At 43.3% G+C, this 17,282-nt stretch overlaps 1 protein-coding gene across 2 annotated transcripts in view; it reads right to left on the bottom strand.

Moving 5' to 3' along the window:
* Positions 1–17,282, bottom strand: part of PDE8A (phosphodiesterase 8A) — a 206,782-nt gene that overhangs the window by 27,766 nt on the left and 161,734 nt on the right. For both annotated transcript variants that reach the window (XM_075897146.2, XM_006139238.5), the window contains exons 9-16: positions 13,147–13,235; positions 9,867–9,918; positions 9,727–9,769; positions 5,472–5,549; positions 4,218–4,288; positions 3,000–3,164; positions 729–777; positions 339–474 (exon numbers count right to left, since the gene is read on the bottom strand). In XM_075897146.2, the coding sequence (XP_075753261.2) occupies positions 339–474; positions 729–777; positions 3,000–3,164; positions 4,218–4,288; positions 5,472–5,549; positions 9,727–9,769; positions 9,867–9,918; positions 13,147–13,235 (683 nt within the window). The remainder of the gene's footprint in view (positions 1–338; positions 475–728; positions 778–2,999; positions 3,165–4,217; positions 4,289–5,471; positions 5,550–9,726; positions 9,770–9,866; positions 9,919–13,146; positions 13,236–17,282) is intronic.

Here is a 17,282-nt window from a genome sequence, read left to right as displayed (position 1 = left end):
GATTTTCTTTTAATGAGAAAAGCAAGGGAAGGCTTTCAAAATGACAGTGCATTTTTCTTTGCCACACTGAAAGATATATGAAAGCTTTAGATGCAGCCAATATTTCTTTGTAGAAATCAGCAGAAAACAAATTTGTGCCAATGCAGAAAGTACTTAAAAGTAAGAGAAGCAAGTAAAAACGCAAGAAACATGGACAAATGAGGAAGTTACACATCCTTTTTGCAAAAAGGGATTCCAAATTGAAAAGGAGAGATATTGAAATTGAAATGCTGAGTATGATGATAAAGCAGCACCAAATTCTCGATAGATTTAACTTACAATTCAATTGCCTTACTAACCTTTTATGAGTTGCAGCCTCCAGTTCAAAGATATTGAAGTCCCAGTATTCTTCATTTTCCATTGCTTGTGCTATCCGTGGTGGGATGTCATTAAGGGAAATAGGGGAGATCAGACTGCCAGGAACCTGATGAGTTTCTGTCACGGCATATATTTGGGAAATAAAATTAATAAGCTTAATTTACCGCAATACCACTTTTACTTCTCTTCTCTGCAAAACCTTAAACATTCTTAGCAATTCCCCCACTGTTGTTTGCAATGTATTAGAAAATTGGATATGAATAAAAAAATTAAAAAGTCCTTGGAACATTTATCAAAACATTTACTATGTCTCTTAAATCTATTAGATGGCAATTTTTAGCATCCCCCAAAACTGCAAAGAGAAAACTTACGTTTTGCGGACAATATGTATTCGTTCCCTGATAATCTTCGTAAACCATCCTGTTAAATAAAAATTATCATCAGAAAAGGTCTCTCGTACTCTCTGTTCCAAATTCATAAGCACTGTATATGTTATCTACCATAGCACTGACTAATAGGCTTGACTATGTCCTATTTTATCCTTAGAGTTATCTTATCTTTCTCTGTCTTTGTTTATATCTAAATGTTTTTGCTATGCCTAGGCAAATGTTTCACCTTCTTGGTAAATCCTAATAGAAGGGAGATAGAAAGATACAGGTCACAAAATAAACTAGGTTCTAATCTGAGCAGTAATTTGTTAAGCCTAGGATTGTGGTTTGAGACAACATGTTCACAGCAAGAATTCTGCTTTATATGGGCTTTGAACATAAACATCTTAGAATGGGCTACCTGGACCATGGGTCTGGACTACCTGTAGAACAAGTGGGTGGGTCGCAGCAGGCAATAGCAGGAGTGTTGGCTCCACCCACCTCTCTCAATAGCCTCATTCAGCCGCTCTTTTGACTAGCTATTAGCTCAGGCCAATAACAATCTACAGTTGGGAAGGAGAAACCAGGGAGAAAACATGCCTCAGAGATATACCTGTGAGTCAATACCTCCCTGCTTTTATTCTGGGATGGTGCTTGAAGGCACAATCTTGCCCTTACTGGTTAAAATAAATAGAATTATGCATTTGATATTTACTCTTAAAGGTATCAGTCTAAATATTGGACCAATTTTGCTTGCTTCACAGATGAGAGCGGGATTTAGCCCAACATCTTTTAGATGCAGTAAATTAATGTTAGCCTTGTATGTATAAACTAGTTGTTTAAAAAAAAACCTTTATAAACACACCCTTCTAACTTACTAATAACATTACATGTCTAGGGTACAGCAGAAGCAAATCTGCATGCCATATCAGACCTGTGTAATGTCTGCACTTTTAAGAATTATTACATCTAGTTTCTATTTTAAGATCTGTAAGTAAATTAGTCTGGAGTTTTGTGACTTATGGGAAAGGCTGTCCTGCTGTTAAAGCATGTTAAAAATTCTTCAACAGCACTGCTGTGACACAAGTATTCAGGACACCAGATGCAGTGTGTCCTCAAAAATAAAGGACTAGATTTTGTTACTGTTGAGATATCAGATCCAATGTCACCTGGCAAATCTATATTCGGATTCTGAATGCCCTCATGACACACAGAGATGCTCTCTTGTACATGAGATGGAATAATTTAATTCTATCTTCAGCTGATCCTTTGCTGAAGAAATGTTTCTTGTAGATCATTTGAAAAATCAATATATACTATACATTCACCCTCTGAAACTTCCCTTTCCCATTGCTTTGGAAAAGTAGTTTTTGTTCTATTTCCAGCAAGGATTTTGTGTATTACAGTGCCCGCCCTTTCTGTGACTCCTTTTGCCATGTGATCGTGGACTGACTTACGGGTTGTATGGGGTCAGAACACACACAGAGGTTGGTTCAGAGGGAATGAAGTGAGCAATGCATGCGTGACACTTAGCAATTCAGAGGGTAGATACAAAAGCCACTTAAGCTCTTGGCAAACTGGACAACTGCCTCAGGGTGGCAGCTGTATGGGAGAAGTGATTTTACATGGGGCTGCAGGCCAGACTACGTGCTAATGTGTGGGGCTCTAATGCCCCAGGAAGATCCTGCTGGCGCAAGTTACATATAGTCTGTTCAGGTCAAGGCAGCTGGGCTCAGAGGCCTTCATACACATGCACTACAGGAAAGCCAGACTATGGTGGGAAGAAACAGCGGGGAGCAGCCTCCTGTGTCTCCCTAGGCTTGGCAGGGGAAACGAGGGATTGGCTGGGAACCTGCAAAAGGACGTGAGACTGAACTGAGAGCATCCCTGCCTACCAACCTCCTGCAGGCATCCAGCATCCTTCCTCTGCCTCTCTCACAACCCCTGTCCCCACCTGACTCCTATAGGCATCACCCCCACCCTTCCCCAGAAGTTTAACTCTCTCTACCTCCCACATAACCTCTCCTGTCTGCATCATATGATGCAGTTTAGGATCCCAACTTTTGCACAGAACTTGAATACATATGCTTGGGTATTCTATAAAAAAATCAAGGGACCTGATCCTCTTTCCACTTGTAATGTGCACATCAGGAGTGATTCTATTCAATGGATGGAGTTACACTGAAGCTACACTGATCTAAACTGGAGTAAGGGAAAGGCAAATGCAGGCCCCAGCATTTATGTCAGCAATCATTTGCCATCATATGTACTCACAGTCATCAATCCTCCAACGAGATCACTTGTATGTGGATCTTCATCTTTCGTCCCAAGTTGTGGAGAGTATAACTCAGTGGTTCTTAGAATCTCCAATACTCGATCTAAAGCTTCTGCGACTGGCATGGGACTGCTTTCTTGTGCCGCATTGATAATATTTATTACCTACGTTGAGACAAGAAATTCTTGAAATTTAGAAACGAGTAAAGAAAAGAAAGATCCTCAGAGACTAATATGAGACATCCTAACGACAAAACACATCAGTGTTTAATCCAGATCAGGCAGAACTACAGGGAACTCTCTTGGGGATCGATAATGAAACACCGAGGGCTTGTTACTTACTTTGGGACCATGAGCGAGGTTTTAAAGGCCCCTTCTTATTAAACAACTTCTTTGGCCAGAAGTATCTTTAGCTAGAGTCAGCATAATTCTCTTCTACCTTTATCAGATGGTCACTTTATTAAGAAACTGATATTTGTTGGTCCCTTAACTGTTTCCTTGAGACATATTACAACATAGCTGTTGAGTCTGTGAATGCTCCGGAATCTGCACACTGACAGAAAAAAGACCCAAAACTGGGTGCTCAGTTGGCAGCTGGAGGAGGAGCTTGAGGAAGAGCAGAGATCAGGGAGCAGCAGACAGGAGGGGGATTCAGAGGAGGGTTGAAATGGAGGCAGGAAGAGGTGGAGTGAGAGTGGGACCTCGTGAGAGGCGGTGGAGTGGAGACAGGAGGAAGCAGACTGAGGATGGGGCCTTCATACTGAGCACCTCTGAGGAAAAACAAATGTCAGAATCTATGCATCACAATGAATAAGGGAAATCCAGTCTCTTCCTTTGTGTGCCTCCAGGCAACATAACTAGGGTGATTGTACTAAACAAGAGGGGGCTGAATGTGGAAAGAGATGCAGAGGGTGCACCCCCCAAGTGGCTTGCAGATGGGACAGGCAGGGAACAGTATGGGCAGACAAAGGAGGATTGGGAACACAGCATTTGCCTCTTCATGCATTTCACCAGCCACTGTGTGGGAGATGGGAGAAAGGGAAAAAATGGTGGTAGGGCCAGCATACGTGTCTATAGCCATTGCATCTGGCCCAGCTACTCAGGCCAGGTGCAGTGCAGAAGGTTTCTGTAACAGTATTCCAAGAAAAAAATCCAGGTAAATTATCAGAAGGGTCTGATTGCCTGACATCACGAACACCTGCAATGATGCATTATTACCTTGGTAATGGGTGCTTCAATAGTCATGGAATGTATCCTAGCCATGGAGGAGTGTCGCCGTTGGGAACTGCCTGTGCAGCAAACAAAGCAGAGTTAGCACCCTGGCTGAACAGACAAGGCACAACAAGAATTCCTCCTTTGCCACGCCTAGAACCACATGCATATGCACACTTGTCCTGCTGTGTCAATAGGGACACACACACAAATAGATGCATGCTGAATCACCAACACCACAGAACAGAGCTAAGTGACCATAATGGCCTAGCAACATAGCTGCTGTTTTTGCATGTTAAATATTTTATAAAATGTTCAGCCACAAATGTTCAGCACCATATGTATGTTGTCTGTGGGAGAGGGGCCTGTTACATGACAAGGGTGTAATGACAAGACACAGTGAGTCAGCCCATCAGCTGCTGTAAATTAGTGTAGGTTCTTGGAACTTAATGAAGTAATGATGAGCAACATGAGCTGGGGTTCTAGCCCATAACAACTGATGTCAGTAATCAGGGCTTGGAAAACATACATCTTTTGTGTCAATTAGCAATTTTTCTTCCTGGCAGCAAAGGCCAAACTAGGATATCTCATGTTTTGTTACCTGTAAGATGTGGCTACTTCTCTGCTATCCTTTGAGCTGAGCACATCTTCAGGATCAGAATCCATACTATTTTTGTAGCAGTGATCACCGTCTGGTGAAAAGTAGAAGTAAATCTGTTACTTCGAATTTTCACCAGACTTTGACTGTTGCCTAGAAAGTATGGATCCATGTTTTAATAGAAGTTTTATGAACACCAGCAAAACCCCAGAGTATGTGAACTACATACTAAGGTGAAGGGTGACATGCAATAGTGAAGCATAACTCCCTGAGGTGTGACACAACACAGTGCAAAGAAAACAAAAAACTAAAGAAATTTAACTTTGACTTTCGTGGAGAGAGTTGATAGGAAAACTACAACAACCGCCAATACTTTGGGGGCCCCTGAATCTGCGGCCTTTACTAATGATGAAGAATAACTTACTTTTTGAGTAGCTTTATTGAATTCCTTGGGATTACTCATGATGTTAAGTGCTACCCAATGTAAGTAAGGGCAGCAGAATCTTGCCTTTCATTTATAAGTTTTTCAAAGAAGTAGGATAAAGAATATTGTTCAGAGATAAAACACATGGGCTAGTTGCATAAATAAGACATCATTCATGGCTAGAGGGCTTTAAAAAGCCATGTGAAAAAATACATAAACATCCACTTATCTGACATACCATCACTTCCTCGTGAGGTTGTGGATCTGACATCGAGTGATCCTTTCCTCCTATCTTTGTGTCGGGAAGTTTGAATATCTGTGGAGACATCAGTGTTATACAATGACTGCAACAAAGGCTCTTCCCAGGTTATATGTTAAAGGAAACAAAACATAGGTAAGGCCTGATAACAGCAGAGCAACATGCATAATGTTGGAAAACATTGGACAACAGCTTCTTAGAACTGTTTTCACACTGGCCTTACCAGAGTATGCTCTCACGACATACTCTCTGAATGTTGCTTCTGCCTCAAGCAAAGACGCAAGAGTAAATGGCCTTTGTGTATGGGATCTAAGAGAATTTAGAGTCCTCCCTCAACCCACAGGCGTGGTGCAGAGAGGCAGTTCCACTACAACACTAAAGGTTCTAGAACTGTAGAAGTAGGAGTGGCCCCTGAATATCTCATATAGATCTAGGGAGACAAGCTGGGTGAGGTAGTATGTTGCACTGGACCAATGTCTATTGGTGAGAGAAACAAGCTCTTCATCATGTCCTGTGGGACTCCACTGTAGTGGAGCCACTGACCACTTCTCCTTCCCACCCTTACCAGCCCCTCAAACTCTGCATTGTCTTCGAGGCTATCCAACAGCATATTAGATGTTTTGGACTAGAGGCAGATAGCATTTGACTCTCAGACAAGATGGAATCTTCAGTAGACAAGAGTTCTTTGTTGTCTGAATATTCCACATCTTAGAAAATCACCATGAAGTGGCTTCATGAGAGTTGTTGAACTGTATAATTACTAATACTTAATAAGCCAACCCTGACACATGCCAGTGGTTCTCAGACTTTGGCCCCTGGCGTACCTGGCTCAATGCAAACCATTCCATGGACCACCAGTTGCTAATGGAAACTCTCTGTTAATTGCATAATTACACCTGAGCCATTTTGGTAATGCTGCAGCTAGGGAGAAGGGTTTAATTTAACCTGTAAGGAAATATTAATTTAAATAATTAACTAGATTAGTGTTTTAACATTCTCATGTTAGTTGATCAAACTTCATTTTAAATAAAGTAAAATATTAATTTATGCCCCACACAAAAAGTTCTCGTTTTCTTTATTTATGGTGGGCATGGGGAATCTTTTTTGGGTCAGGGACCACTGGCCAACAAAAAAAAAAATCAGTTGGGGACCACACAAGTGAGAAGCCAAAAAAAAAAAAAAAAAAACCCAAAACACAACTTCTCCAAAAATCCCCTGCCCTCATTCATGTGGCCCCCAAGTGAGACACTTCACTCCTCTGGCTCTCCAGCCCCACCGGGGGAGGGGGAAGGACAGGGAGGACTGAGGTTCAGGGCTTCCCATAAGCCAGATTAACTTTTCTGGGGTTCCAGGGTTAGTGGATTTTGTGGACCCCCCCCCAAGGCTCTGGGGTTGGGAAAAACATGAAGGGTTCAGTATGTGGGACAGGGAGGCCAGCAAGAGGGATGGGGGTACAGGATCTGGGCAGGTGGAGGAGTGCAGGAGTGGTAAAGGTGCAAGGTCTGGGTGGGAAGTGGGGTACATGAGCAGGCTGGGAGTAGGGTGTCTGACCAGGTAGGAGGGAGAGGGAAGGAGCAGGCTGGAGGTAGGTGCCCAGCCAGAAGGGAGGGTGTGCCTGGGAGCCCATGCCGGTCCCAGGCACTACCTCTCATTGCTCCCATTGGGCAGATTCTGGCTAATGGGAGCAGCAGGGAAAGCCTCCAAGCAGTGTGCCCGAGCACTGTTGCTCCCCCAGCAGGGGAGGCGGTGCACTTTTTTCCTCCGAGTTGGATTGTGTAGTGAGGCTTGCCCCCCGCCCCTTCCCAATGGGGGGCCGACACTGGTGCTCTAACCACTCCATGGAGGGAGGGTGAGGCTAGAGCACCAACGTGGGCTCCCTGCTGTGGGGAGAAGAGGGAGGGCTGAGCTCAAGCCACGGAACACCTGGGAGGTGGCTGCGGACCACTAGTGGTCCATGGACTGCAGTTTGAAAATCACTGACTTATGCTAAAGACATTAACTATTTAATCCTCAGAATAGCTTGTGGGGAGGAATTTGTTCTCCCTGTTTTAAATGAAAGGCCGAGACAGTTACTTAAGTCAACAGGGCAATTTCTGAGCTTGCTTAGGCCCCACAGTCCCATTGCATATATGTTAATTAGCACAGAAGATATTAACAGAAGGATAACTGAGGACAAAGTTTAGGCCGTTGCTTGTTTTTCTTAGTTTTAATTTCTTAGTTTCTAAGTGTTTGTCAGTGAGCGGAGATTGCTTATGGCAGGAGAAGGAGGCATTACTTCTGAGTACAACAGCAAGGCGCAGCCAGAGAGTCTCAGCCTAGGACTGTAAGTGTGGGTAGATAAACTCCTTCGTCCCTTCAAAGGAACTAGTTTAGGGTGTGAAGATCATAAAGGGAACTGAATTATGAGCAGAGCTCAAGGGTTTGGTAGGGACAAGAGGAGGGACAGAAGTTTTATTCTGAGTCCTCTCGGGTATGTCTACGCTACCCCCCTAGTTCAAACTAGGGGGGTAATGTATGCATACCGAACTTGCTAATGAAGCCCGGGATTTGAATTTCCCGGGCTTCATTAGCATAAAGCCAGCGCCGCCATTTTTAAAAGCCGGCTAGTGCGAACCCCGTGCCGCGCGGCTACACGCGGCACGGACTAGATAGTTCGGATTAGGCTTCCTAATCCGAACTATCTGTACACCTCGTTCCACAGATAGTTTGGCGTACAGATAGTTTGGATTAGAAGCCTAATCCGAACTATCTAGTCCGTGCCGCGTGTAGCCGCGCGGCACGGGGTTCGCACTAGCCGGCTTTTAAAAATGGCGGCGCCGGCTTTATGCTAATGAAGCCCGGGAAATTCAAATCCCGGGCTTCATTAGCAAGTTCGGTATGCATACATTACCCCCCTAGTTCGAACTAGGGGGGTAGTGTAGACATACCCCTCAAGTGCCAATACTGGAGGGGCAAATCTCAGCACTGATGGGCAATGTGTGCCTGAAAACTGCCAAGCAGGAGAGAGCAGAGTGAAACAGCAAAATCATAAGTGGCTGCTTGTACAGAACTCCCTGGAGCATCCAGGTATTGTCAGGGGGCTGATAGACTTGCCAGGCCCCTGAGCAAGGTGGGGGGAGCGTGACAGCTTGCTCCTGGAAGGGGCGGGATTGGGGCAGCCAGCCCTCAAGTACTGCCTGGAGTGTGCCGCAGCCACCCTGTCAGGCCTTAGCAGCAGCGGCAGCTGGGAGCCCCGGGCCCTTTTGAATCACCAGGCCCTGGGGCAACTACCCTCTTTGCCTCTGTTGGCGGGTCTGGATATTGCTTTCTCATTGTCTCCCCACACTCTCCAATGGAAGATGGCCTCCAACAGAGGCACAGTGGGGGTCTGTTTCCACTACTTTTCTGTTTGTAACAGAAAAAATACATTGGTCCCTAAGATCTCCTGCTTCAGGTGGGAAGGAGCCTAGAGACAGGCTTGGTCTCCTATTTAAAAATACTGTTGCCTGCTGCAGCACTGGCCCCAGATCCTGAAGTAGCACTATTGGAAGTATTTGGGGGGCAAATCCTACTAGAATACTTTAATACTTTTTTAAAAAGGGAGGAGGGAGTTATCTGGGTTTTAATTTACATTAAATAAAAATGTAACTTAGAGTTCCCTAATGATAATTGTTCATAACATAAACAGATTGATTTGGGGGCTGAAATAATGCTGTAAATGCTGGAACTCTAAGGCTCAAAAAAACAAAGTGTTTTGCCATGAACTTCAATCAGGACAAATCCTTAGATGATGCAATCATCATCATATATCAATTCACGTGCAAATATCCCAAAATAGAAAAAGCAACAGATCTTTAATAAAACAGCAAAAGGAGCATGTCATGAATTATACTAGCCATGACGTAATTCCATCTAGACGGTGTCCTTGGCATTTCTAATCTAGTCCTAGAGATTGCATCAGCTGCATTGCTTATCACTGGAATGTGAAATAGAACCAAATGTGGTACCCACTCATGGTTCTAACATAGTCACATTCAATTTTCAAGGTTTGTCTGATCACTTCTGAAACAAATTTGCCAAGCACAGATAACTTGCATTTATTTAGTCTCCCCCAGGAATACCATTTTATTGCTATCTAAATATTGTTGTTTCCACTGCACTGTGCAACCCACGTTTTGAGTCTGATCAGAACGACCTATCTGATCTTTTCCTGCATAAATCCCACGATTCTTGTGACAAAAATGCAACAACATACCTGTTTGAGATTCGGCCTGAACACGTTCACATATTCTTTCTGCCTACAAATCAATATTAGAAATCCAGTTAATCAATTAACTGATCATGCTGTAATATTTTCTGCTTAAGCTAAAATGAACAAATCACCTTTTTTCTTACCTTATTGTTGTCACTGCACAGTCTACCAATTGACACATAGTGTCTAATCTTTCTGTAGGCAAAGAAACAATGTGTTACTGTCTCTGATTTCTAGCTCTAATTTACCTGTAGCAGCATTTTAAATTTATAAGATCCATACCAGCAATAAACCCATCCAGGACAAATCCTGCTCTTGCAGGGTATGGAACCAATGCAGTTCAGCTGCACTGGGATGCACGTGCTATAAAGCCATGATCTATGTGGGCTCCTTCTCTGCTGCTGCTGGGGGAAGTTTAGGTGTATGATGTGGCTGGTGCATCTGCAATGATGTAGGTCCAGACAGAAGATAACAGAGTTTGGGGTGGAGCAGTCACCTATGCTAGTATTAGGGATGTTAGAAATAGTTAATTTTTGTAATCATGTAGCCACAACAGTTTTTAACAATTACATGGTTACTAAAATGCTCCTTCTCCGGGGCGGGGCCAGCAGCCAGTGCTCTCCCGGCCCCACTCCTGAGGAGACCTCTGCCATCCCGGCTCTTGCCTGCTGCCTCTGATAGAGAGGCAGTAATGTAGGATGGTAGAAGTCCCTGTCCAGGGAGCACCTGGGTGCCCTGTGGACAAAGGCTGCTCTGTGGGATGCCAGAAACTAAGGCAGCAGCACAGGGCGGCACGTGGGAGCCCTTTTTTTAAACTGCCTCCCTGCAAGGACCGGCTGCCGCCTGCCACCCCATGCTGCTGCCTTTGTATCAGAGGCAGCAGCATGAGGTAGCAAGCAGCTCCTCCTGCATAATCTTCATTTAAAACTTGGACCAGTGGACTGGGACTGAGCCAGCCTGAATTGAAAATGTAGAGCATCTGGGTGGTGGGTAGGAGGGGATGTTGCGATTAACCGGACCATTAACTGACAAGCAATTGCTTACTGGATAAATAGTTAGCCGACTAGCCGCTGCCATCCCTAGCTAGTACCATCCTATGTGCATCCTGATTGCCATGACATTCCCTGTGCTGAGCACATTTGCTTGTACTCAGGTATTGTATACATGAGTATGGGCCCATCTTCCTTGCTTTGTATCACAGGCTACCCAATTCTTTTGCTCCACTGATGGAGAATAGAAAGCATGAGTTACTCCCAAGTGATGCCTATGAGCAGTGGGGTTTTCTGCCCTCAGTAACCTATAATGTTTGTTGGACAAGAAAGAAGTTTCATTCAGCCCTATCTCCGTGATAAAATAGATCAACCTGAGAGGGAAGGGACATATAAAAGGGGATTTCAAGAGGAACGTGTGCTCTTATATAACACCAAGCCAGTATTATTTTAAAGACTTTGCAGGTTTTCCATTGGCATCACCCGGGAAGAAGCATCACAACCAGCAAGTGATGATTATCAGTGGAGGAAATGGACTGCCTGATGGTTCAGTGGGATATGAGGAACTAACTAAGGTCTAAGGTGCATAGCTGGAAAATTCTCAGGAAGTTAAGGGACTGCTGCAATATATGCTAGCTGGTTCCCTTTTTTTGCTGAATTTGCATAGAGACACTTAGCATACATGTCCTAATAATCAATATTTACCATTCTGCTCTAAACATCCCAGTCAGTGGCCGAGAAGGGCAAGGAAAATGGGAGTTCTGGCTGAGTGCAGAATGTTATCTCCCTTTGAGTGAAATTCACCTGGGATGGAAGTGTAAAGGAGCAACACAGAAGAAGCAGTTGCACTGCAGAACCAGTCTGTGGTGGGACACATGCAGCCCACTGGGGCTGTGCCTTTTGCGCATTAGGGCACTGGAGCCTCCACTTCCTACTCCTCCCCCTCTCTCTCAGCCCTTTTGGAATGCCACAAATCCACTGATTCGTGCTCCATCCACACTCTCCTTCCCTCCCTCCCTCCCTCCCAGAGCTGGAACGTGGTGAATCAGCTGTTCACGACTGTTCAAGCTCTGAGAAGTAGCGGGAAGAGCAGAGATGGGGCACAAATCAGGTGATCTGGGGTACACTGAAAGTGCTGGGAGGGAGGGGGAAGGATAGGAAGTGCAGGGCTCTAGTGCTCTAGTACATGAGAGGCCCATGGGGGAGGAGCAGACATAGAGGTCCGCAGGCTGCAGGTGGAACCCCAGTGGGCTGCGAGTTGCTGTGGCCCACTGAGATGGGGGAAAGACCACTCATGCGTCCCACTCATGTTTCTTCATTGCCCAGTGCTGTGGTACATCAACCTTGCATTGGTCAGCATGGATGGGGACGATGGGAGGAGACAAAGGTAAGGCACAGACTCCAGGTTTATGTGGCTTCCTCCAAGGGCCTCAACACCAGGCACATTGGGACCACTCACCACTCCAGCCCACAGGGAAGCTTGGCTCTGCATCAAGGGTTGTATTCGTTTCCTTTGCATACAGTGCACTTAGCTGAGCAGTATGGGTATGTCTACGCTACCCTCCTAGTTCGAACTAGGAGGGTAATGTAGGCATACCGCACTTGCAAATGAAGCCCGGGATTTGAATTTCCCGGGCTTCATTTGCATAAGCCGGGCGCCGCCATTTTTAAATCCCGGCTCGTTTGAACCCCGTGCCGCGCGGTTACACGCGGCACGGACTAGGTAGTTCGGACTAGGCTTCCTAGTCCAAACTACCGTTACTCCTCGTGGAATGAGGAGTAACGGTAGTTCGGACTAGGAAGCCTAGTCCGAACTACCTAGTCCGTGCCACGTGTAGCCACGCGGCATGGGGTTCGAACGAGCCGGGATTTAAAAATGGCGGCACCCGGCTTATGCAAATGAAGCCCGGGAAATTCAAATCCCGGGCTTCATTTGCAAGTGCGGTATGCCTACATTACCCTCCTAGTTCAAACTAGGAGGGTAGTGTAGACATACCTTATGAGAGTAAAGGAGATTTTACCATAAGGGCTTAAGTGGGTGGACAGACAGAGCCCTGCATGGATACAAAATGTGTATCTGTATCTGTATCTGTAAATGAGCCATGGATATCCACAGCTGCTTCTGTGGATGCAGATATTCGTGGATAAGAAGAGGCGATCTGTGGATTTGTGGGGCTCTATGGATAGCTCTCATTGCAGACTGTGCAGGGATGAATTTCACTGAGAAAGTAATAGAGGCCTGATGGGAGACCCACTGTGCCCTACGGGCCCCAACATATTTGTTAAAGTGCCACTGGACTCCTTGTTGTTTTTGCTGAAACTGACTAACATGGCTACCCCCCTGAAACCTGAATCCAATGGGAGTTTCTGGTTTCCCTGAACATTGCATCAGACCTCAATACATACTGACAAGGTACTTAACTTTTGCACTTACCCTCCCTGTCCAATGACAGGTATTATCTTCACATTTTGTTGTATGCTGTCTCCGTTTTTCTTTTTGGCATAATACATTCCTTGCCATTCCTGCAAGAGCAGTCCAAGGATAATGCCATTCAATTAAGAAATTTACAAATCTAAGGCTATTTTCTACACATTCCTCTTCCTTTATTACTGTCAAGGGAGCCAGGAAACAATAAAAAATAAATCTAAGTTTGATATATTTTCATTGAAATTTGCCTTGCAGTCCCACACCTAGATATTCATTCTTAGGGGCCTTAGAGGCTGTGAATGTGTCAGGGAAACATGGACCCAGAAAGAAGAATACGAAAGAAGAGGAACTGAAGACTAGAATTGTGGGTTCTTATTCCACGTACAAGTGACACATTCTTTTAGCTCATTGGAGAAATTATCCATCTCTCCAGAACATTCAGACAGCTGCTCTCTCTGCCCCAATATGTTATTCATAAAAAAATAGTAATTTAAATTCCAAAACCGTTTCACACCATTTGAACCTGAATTTCAGAGACAGAAAACATGAGACATTTTCCTCCGTATACAGTAGTGCACTGATCAGCCAACTGGAGAGCTTTGGTTTATAGAGCCCAGAGGAGTCCAAATCTGGAGAGGTTGGAACATGTATACTTCTCGGGATCTGAAGTTAGCACTCTAGTTATAATAGATCCATGCATTTGGGGATTCAGGCTAATGGGTGAGTAGCGCTTGTTAGAAAATGCATGGCGTTTTTTTCTGCCAAAAATGTCAACTTTTTTTTTTGAAAATCTAAAGACAGAAAAGCTTTTGGTTTTCAGAATTTGTCTTTTTCGATAGTCAATATTTTCTATGGAAAGCAGAAACTTCTAGGGACAGTTGCAGTTACTTGGAAACCCAATTTTCTGTAAAAAATAGCTTAGACCTAACATTTTTTGTTAGTTGTGGATATGATTTTAAAAATCTATTTTCCTTCCTGTTTTAAACCTATATTTTCAAAGGACATCCTATTTAAAATGTTTTTATTAATTGATTCTAAACCCAGAAGGGTCTGTTATCTGATCTCCTGTATAACAAGTGGCAGATTTCACCTAGTTACTATTATATTTAGATATCTAACACAACAATTAAAGCAGAGGCTGTGCTATGTATGTGGAATAGGAGAAACTCCACAAGTGACAATGGCACAAACACATGTGCATCACATATTTTCCCAGTAGGATTCTTTGTTCCCTCTCTGTAGTTTTCTTTAGTCTTCTCCCACAACCCTGTTCCTGTTCTGTCTGCTTTCTGTTCCACTGTGCACCTGACTTCTCTCCCTCTCTTCTCTTTTCGTTTCTTTTTTCTATAGTATATTGCAAAACCAATAACATGCAGTATGAAGCAGTCTGTTGACCCGCGATGTTTGAGTGAATTCAAAGACATGCCCACAAGTTTATTCATCCTAGCATAAATTTAAAGAAAAGAAAAAGAGTCTGGAAAATCTGGATCCAAGAGCGCCAAATGATGAACAAAATGATTGCTTACTGTATATGGGCTTCATCCAGGCCCAATGAAGACACAGGGAGTCTTTCAGTTGTATGCATTTGTGTATCTGTGTCAGTATGCACATAGTACATACATTTATCTTTATATCAGAGAGAAGCCAATAGATAGATGGACCAAGATGGCACATGTATAACTGAGGGTACGATTTGCCCTATATGCTAATGTAATTTGCATTGGGGAAAGAGAACCAACAAGGAAAGAATTCAGCATGCAACAGGACTGCATAATAACACAAAGGGGGTGGAGAGTGGGCAAGCAGATGAAGGGGAGGAATAAAAAAAACCTGAAAGATTTTTCCATTTATCTGAGAAAAGAACTGTGCACAACAAATTGGGAATCAAGTATCATATCTTCTTCCATATGTTGCATGAGGAATACAAATGAGTAAGCAAACATTACATAGTTTGATGCTCTTGGAATTAAAATGATACACAGCAATAGTTCCCTGACAACCAGGATAAGGGAGAGATGAGTAATCAATCTCAAAACCCAGATAATAAGGTCAGAATATGCATAAAGAGATGAAGTCATAAGGCACAGATTGAATAATTCTAGAGTTGCCTCCTGATCATGTCAGGATAGAAGTAGTCACTAATGGATTTGGTTTCATATTCAATAGGCAAATATTCACAGCTGTAATGTCTGAAAAAAAACCACAAGAAAACCTTGAAATGCAATGTGTGGAGGAGAAGGGTCAGAACAATTCTGGTCTAAGCCAAACACCACCCATTATGTAAAATTCTCACAAAGATATTACATAAACATATTTTAAGAACTCCATATGCTCTCTCCCAGAACCTCGCTCAGCTAGCTAAACAGAGAATATGAACATGCCTTCAACTGAGTCATCCTTACGAGTGAATTATAGTCCTAGAAATACAGTGCCACGGTCACTTCAGCGTGGCCTAATGTTCTGGTGTTAAAATAGAGACCGAGAGTGTCTGGTGCAAGCAGAAGAGAAAGAATCATTAATATAATCCTGCATATAATAATCTAATGCTTAATGCTACCTTTGGAAGCATGGGTTCACAGATACAGTAAGGCACCAAAGCTCATTGCAAAAATAAATGTCAAGCACAGCATCTTCCAAACGTAATCTGAGTACAGGGAAGGGCTGCTGAGTTTGGGGCTTTTTTCATATAGTATTGCACTCAGTGAGCACTCTTACACACTACTCATTTGCCTTAGGTAACTAAATAACTGTCCCTAGAGTCTGAGGGATATATATTCCTCTGCCAACTAACCTCCCAAGCGGTGAGAGAAATTAGGTGCCTTGTCGGAATTATCAGTAGACTTCTCATGAGGGCTGATACACTACTGCTTAAGTCAACATAACTTATTTTGCTCAAAGATGGGAAAAAGAGGTCTCTTTGAGTGACTTAAGTTATATCCACCTAAGCACTGTCGCTATGTCAGGAGAAGATGCTCTCCCACCAACATAGCTTCAACCCCTCACAGAAGCGGAGTAATTATGCTAAAAGGAGAGTGCTTGTCTGTTGACATAATGCATCTGCACAGCTGAGCCAATGTAGTGGTGTAGATTTGCCCTCTTTTTCTGAACAGTAAAACTATCTGAAAGATATGTTGTGTCTCAGATCACAGGGATCAGATGTAGCAAAACTTCTAGCCAGATGTGATCAGCTATTTCACCTCAATGGATTTCTCACACTGAGAACACACCTGTTGCTTTCTAATATCTTAAATTTGAAAAGAAGGAAAATGCCATTTGATAGTGCTGGTTTCTCGTGAGTATAGCCAGCATACATTAATCAAAGACATCTTTTTGCTTGGCTCCACACTACCCTTCCTGAGTATACTACATGGATTGTCCAAGTCTATTTGCTAAAGCAATCCCTTCCTTTGCTATGTAAAATGCCAATCAAATGCTATTTGCCAGTGCTGAACTTGGTCACAGATAAATGTTTCAATACAGAAATTAAAATGCTACAGGTGTGTATGAACAGGCATAGATCCATCTTGGATCAGTGTGTACAACTAAGCACTTAAAAAAAAAATCCCTGGAACAGCTCTATCAAATTCTGTTTTGTTACTATATTTGTTATGACATTATGTAGTCTCAAATTGGGAAGGGTTAGTCTCATCATGAGATAAGGACTCCTACTGTGTGCTGGATGATCAGAAAACATCACTGCACAGTTTTTTGTCTGGGCTAGAGAAATTGTTTGGTATATTATAACCCAGTGTAATCAAGTTACAATGCCCACATATTTGGTTACTAACGGGAAGCAGTCTTTGTTCATTTGTACCAAGAAATCACAAACATGGAGGGACATAGATAAATCAGATCAGATTTATCTTGACACAACCAAAACTTTTTAGAGAATGTTATTCCTTCCAGAAGCAAGTTAGTTTCAAATTCTCCTGGAACAATTCAGTAAAAACACTTTCAAAGTACTGCAATCTTTGAAATGTTGAGCCACAAAGTAAAACTGCATTTGCAATTTTTTTCCCAAAGAACTCCTTTTGTGTTAACAGGTAAATTTCTACATTTTTATAATCTTTATAGATTACCAACTGCTAAGTGCCCCAAAGGCAAATAAGAAGACATATGGAACAAACACATAAGATTGACAT

The sequence above is a fragment of the Pelodiscus sinensis genome, chromosome 14 (genome assembly GCF_052426305.1).
Source record: "Pelodiscus sinensis isolate ZL-2025 chromosome 14, ASM5242630v1, whole genome shotgun sequence".
NCBI classification, from domain to species: Eukaryota; Metazoa; Chordata; order Testudines; family Trionychidae; genus Pelodiscus; species Pelodiscus sinensis.
This window is presented reverse-complemented; position numbering and strand designations above follow the sequence as displayed.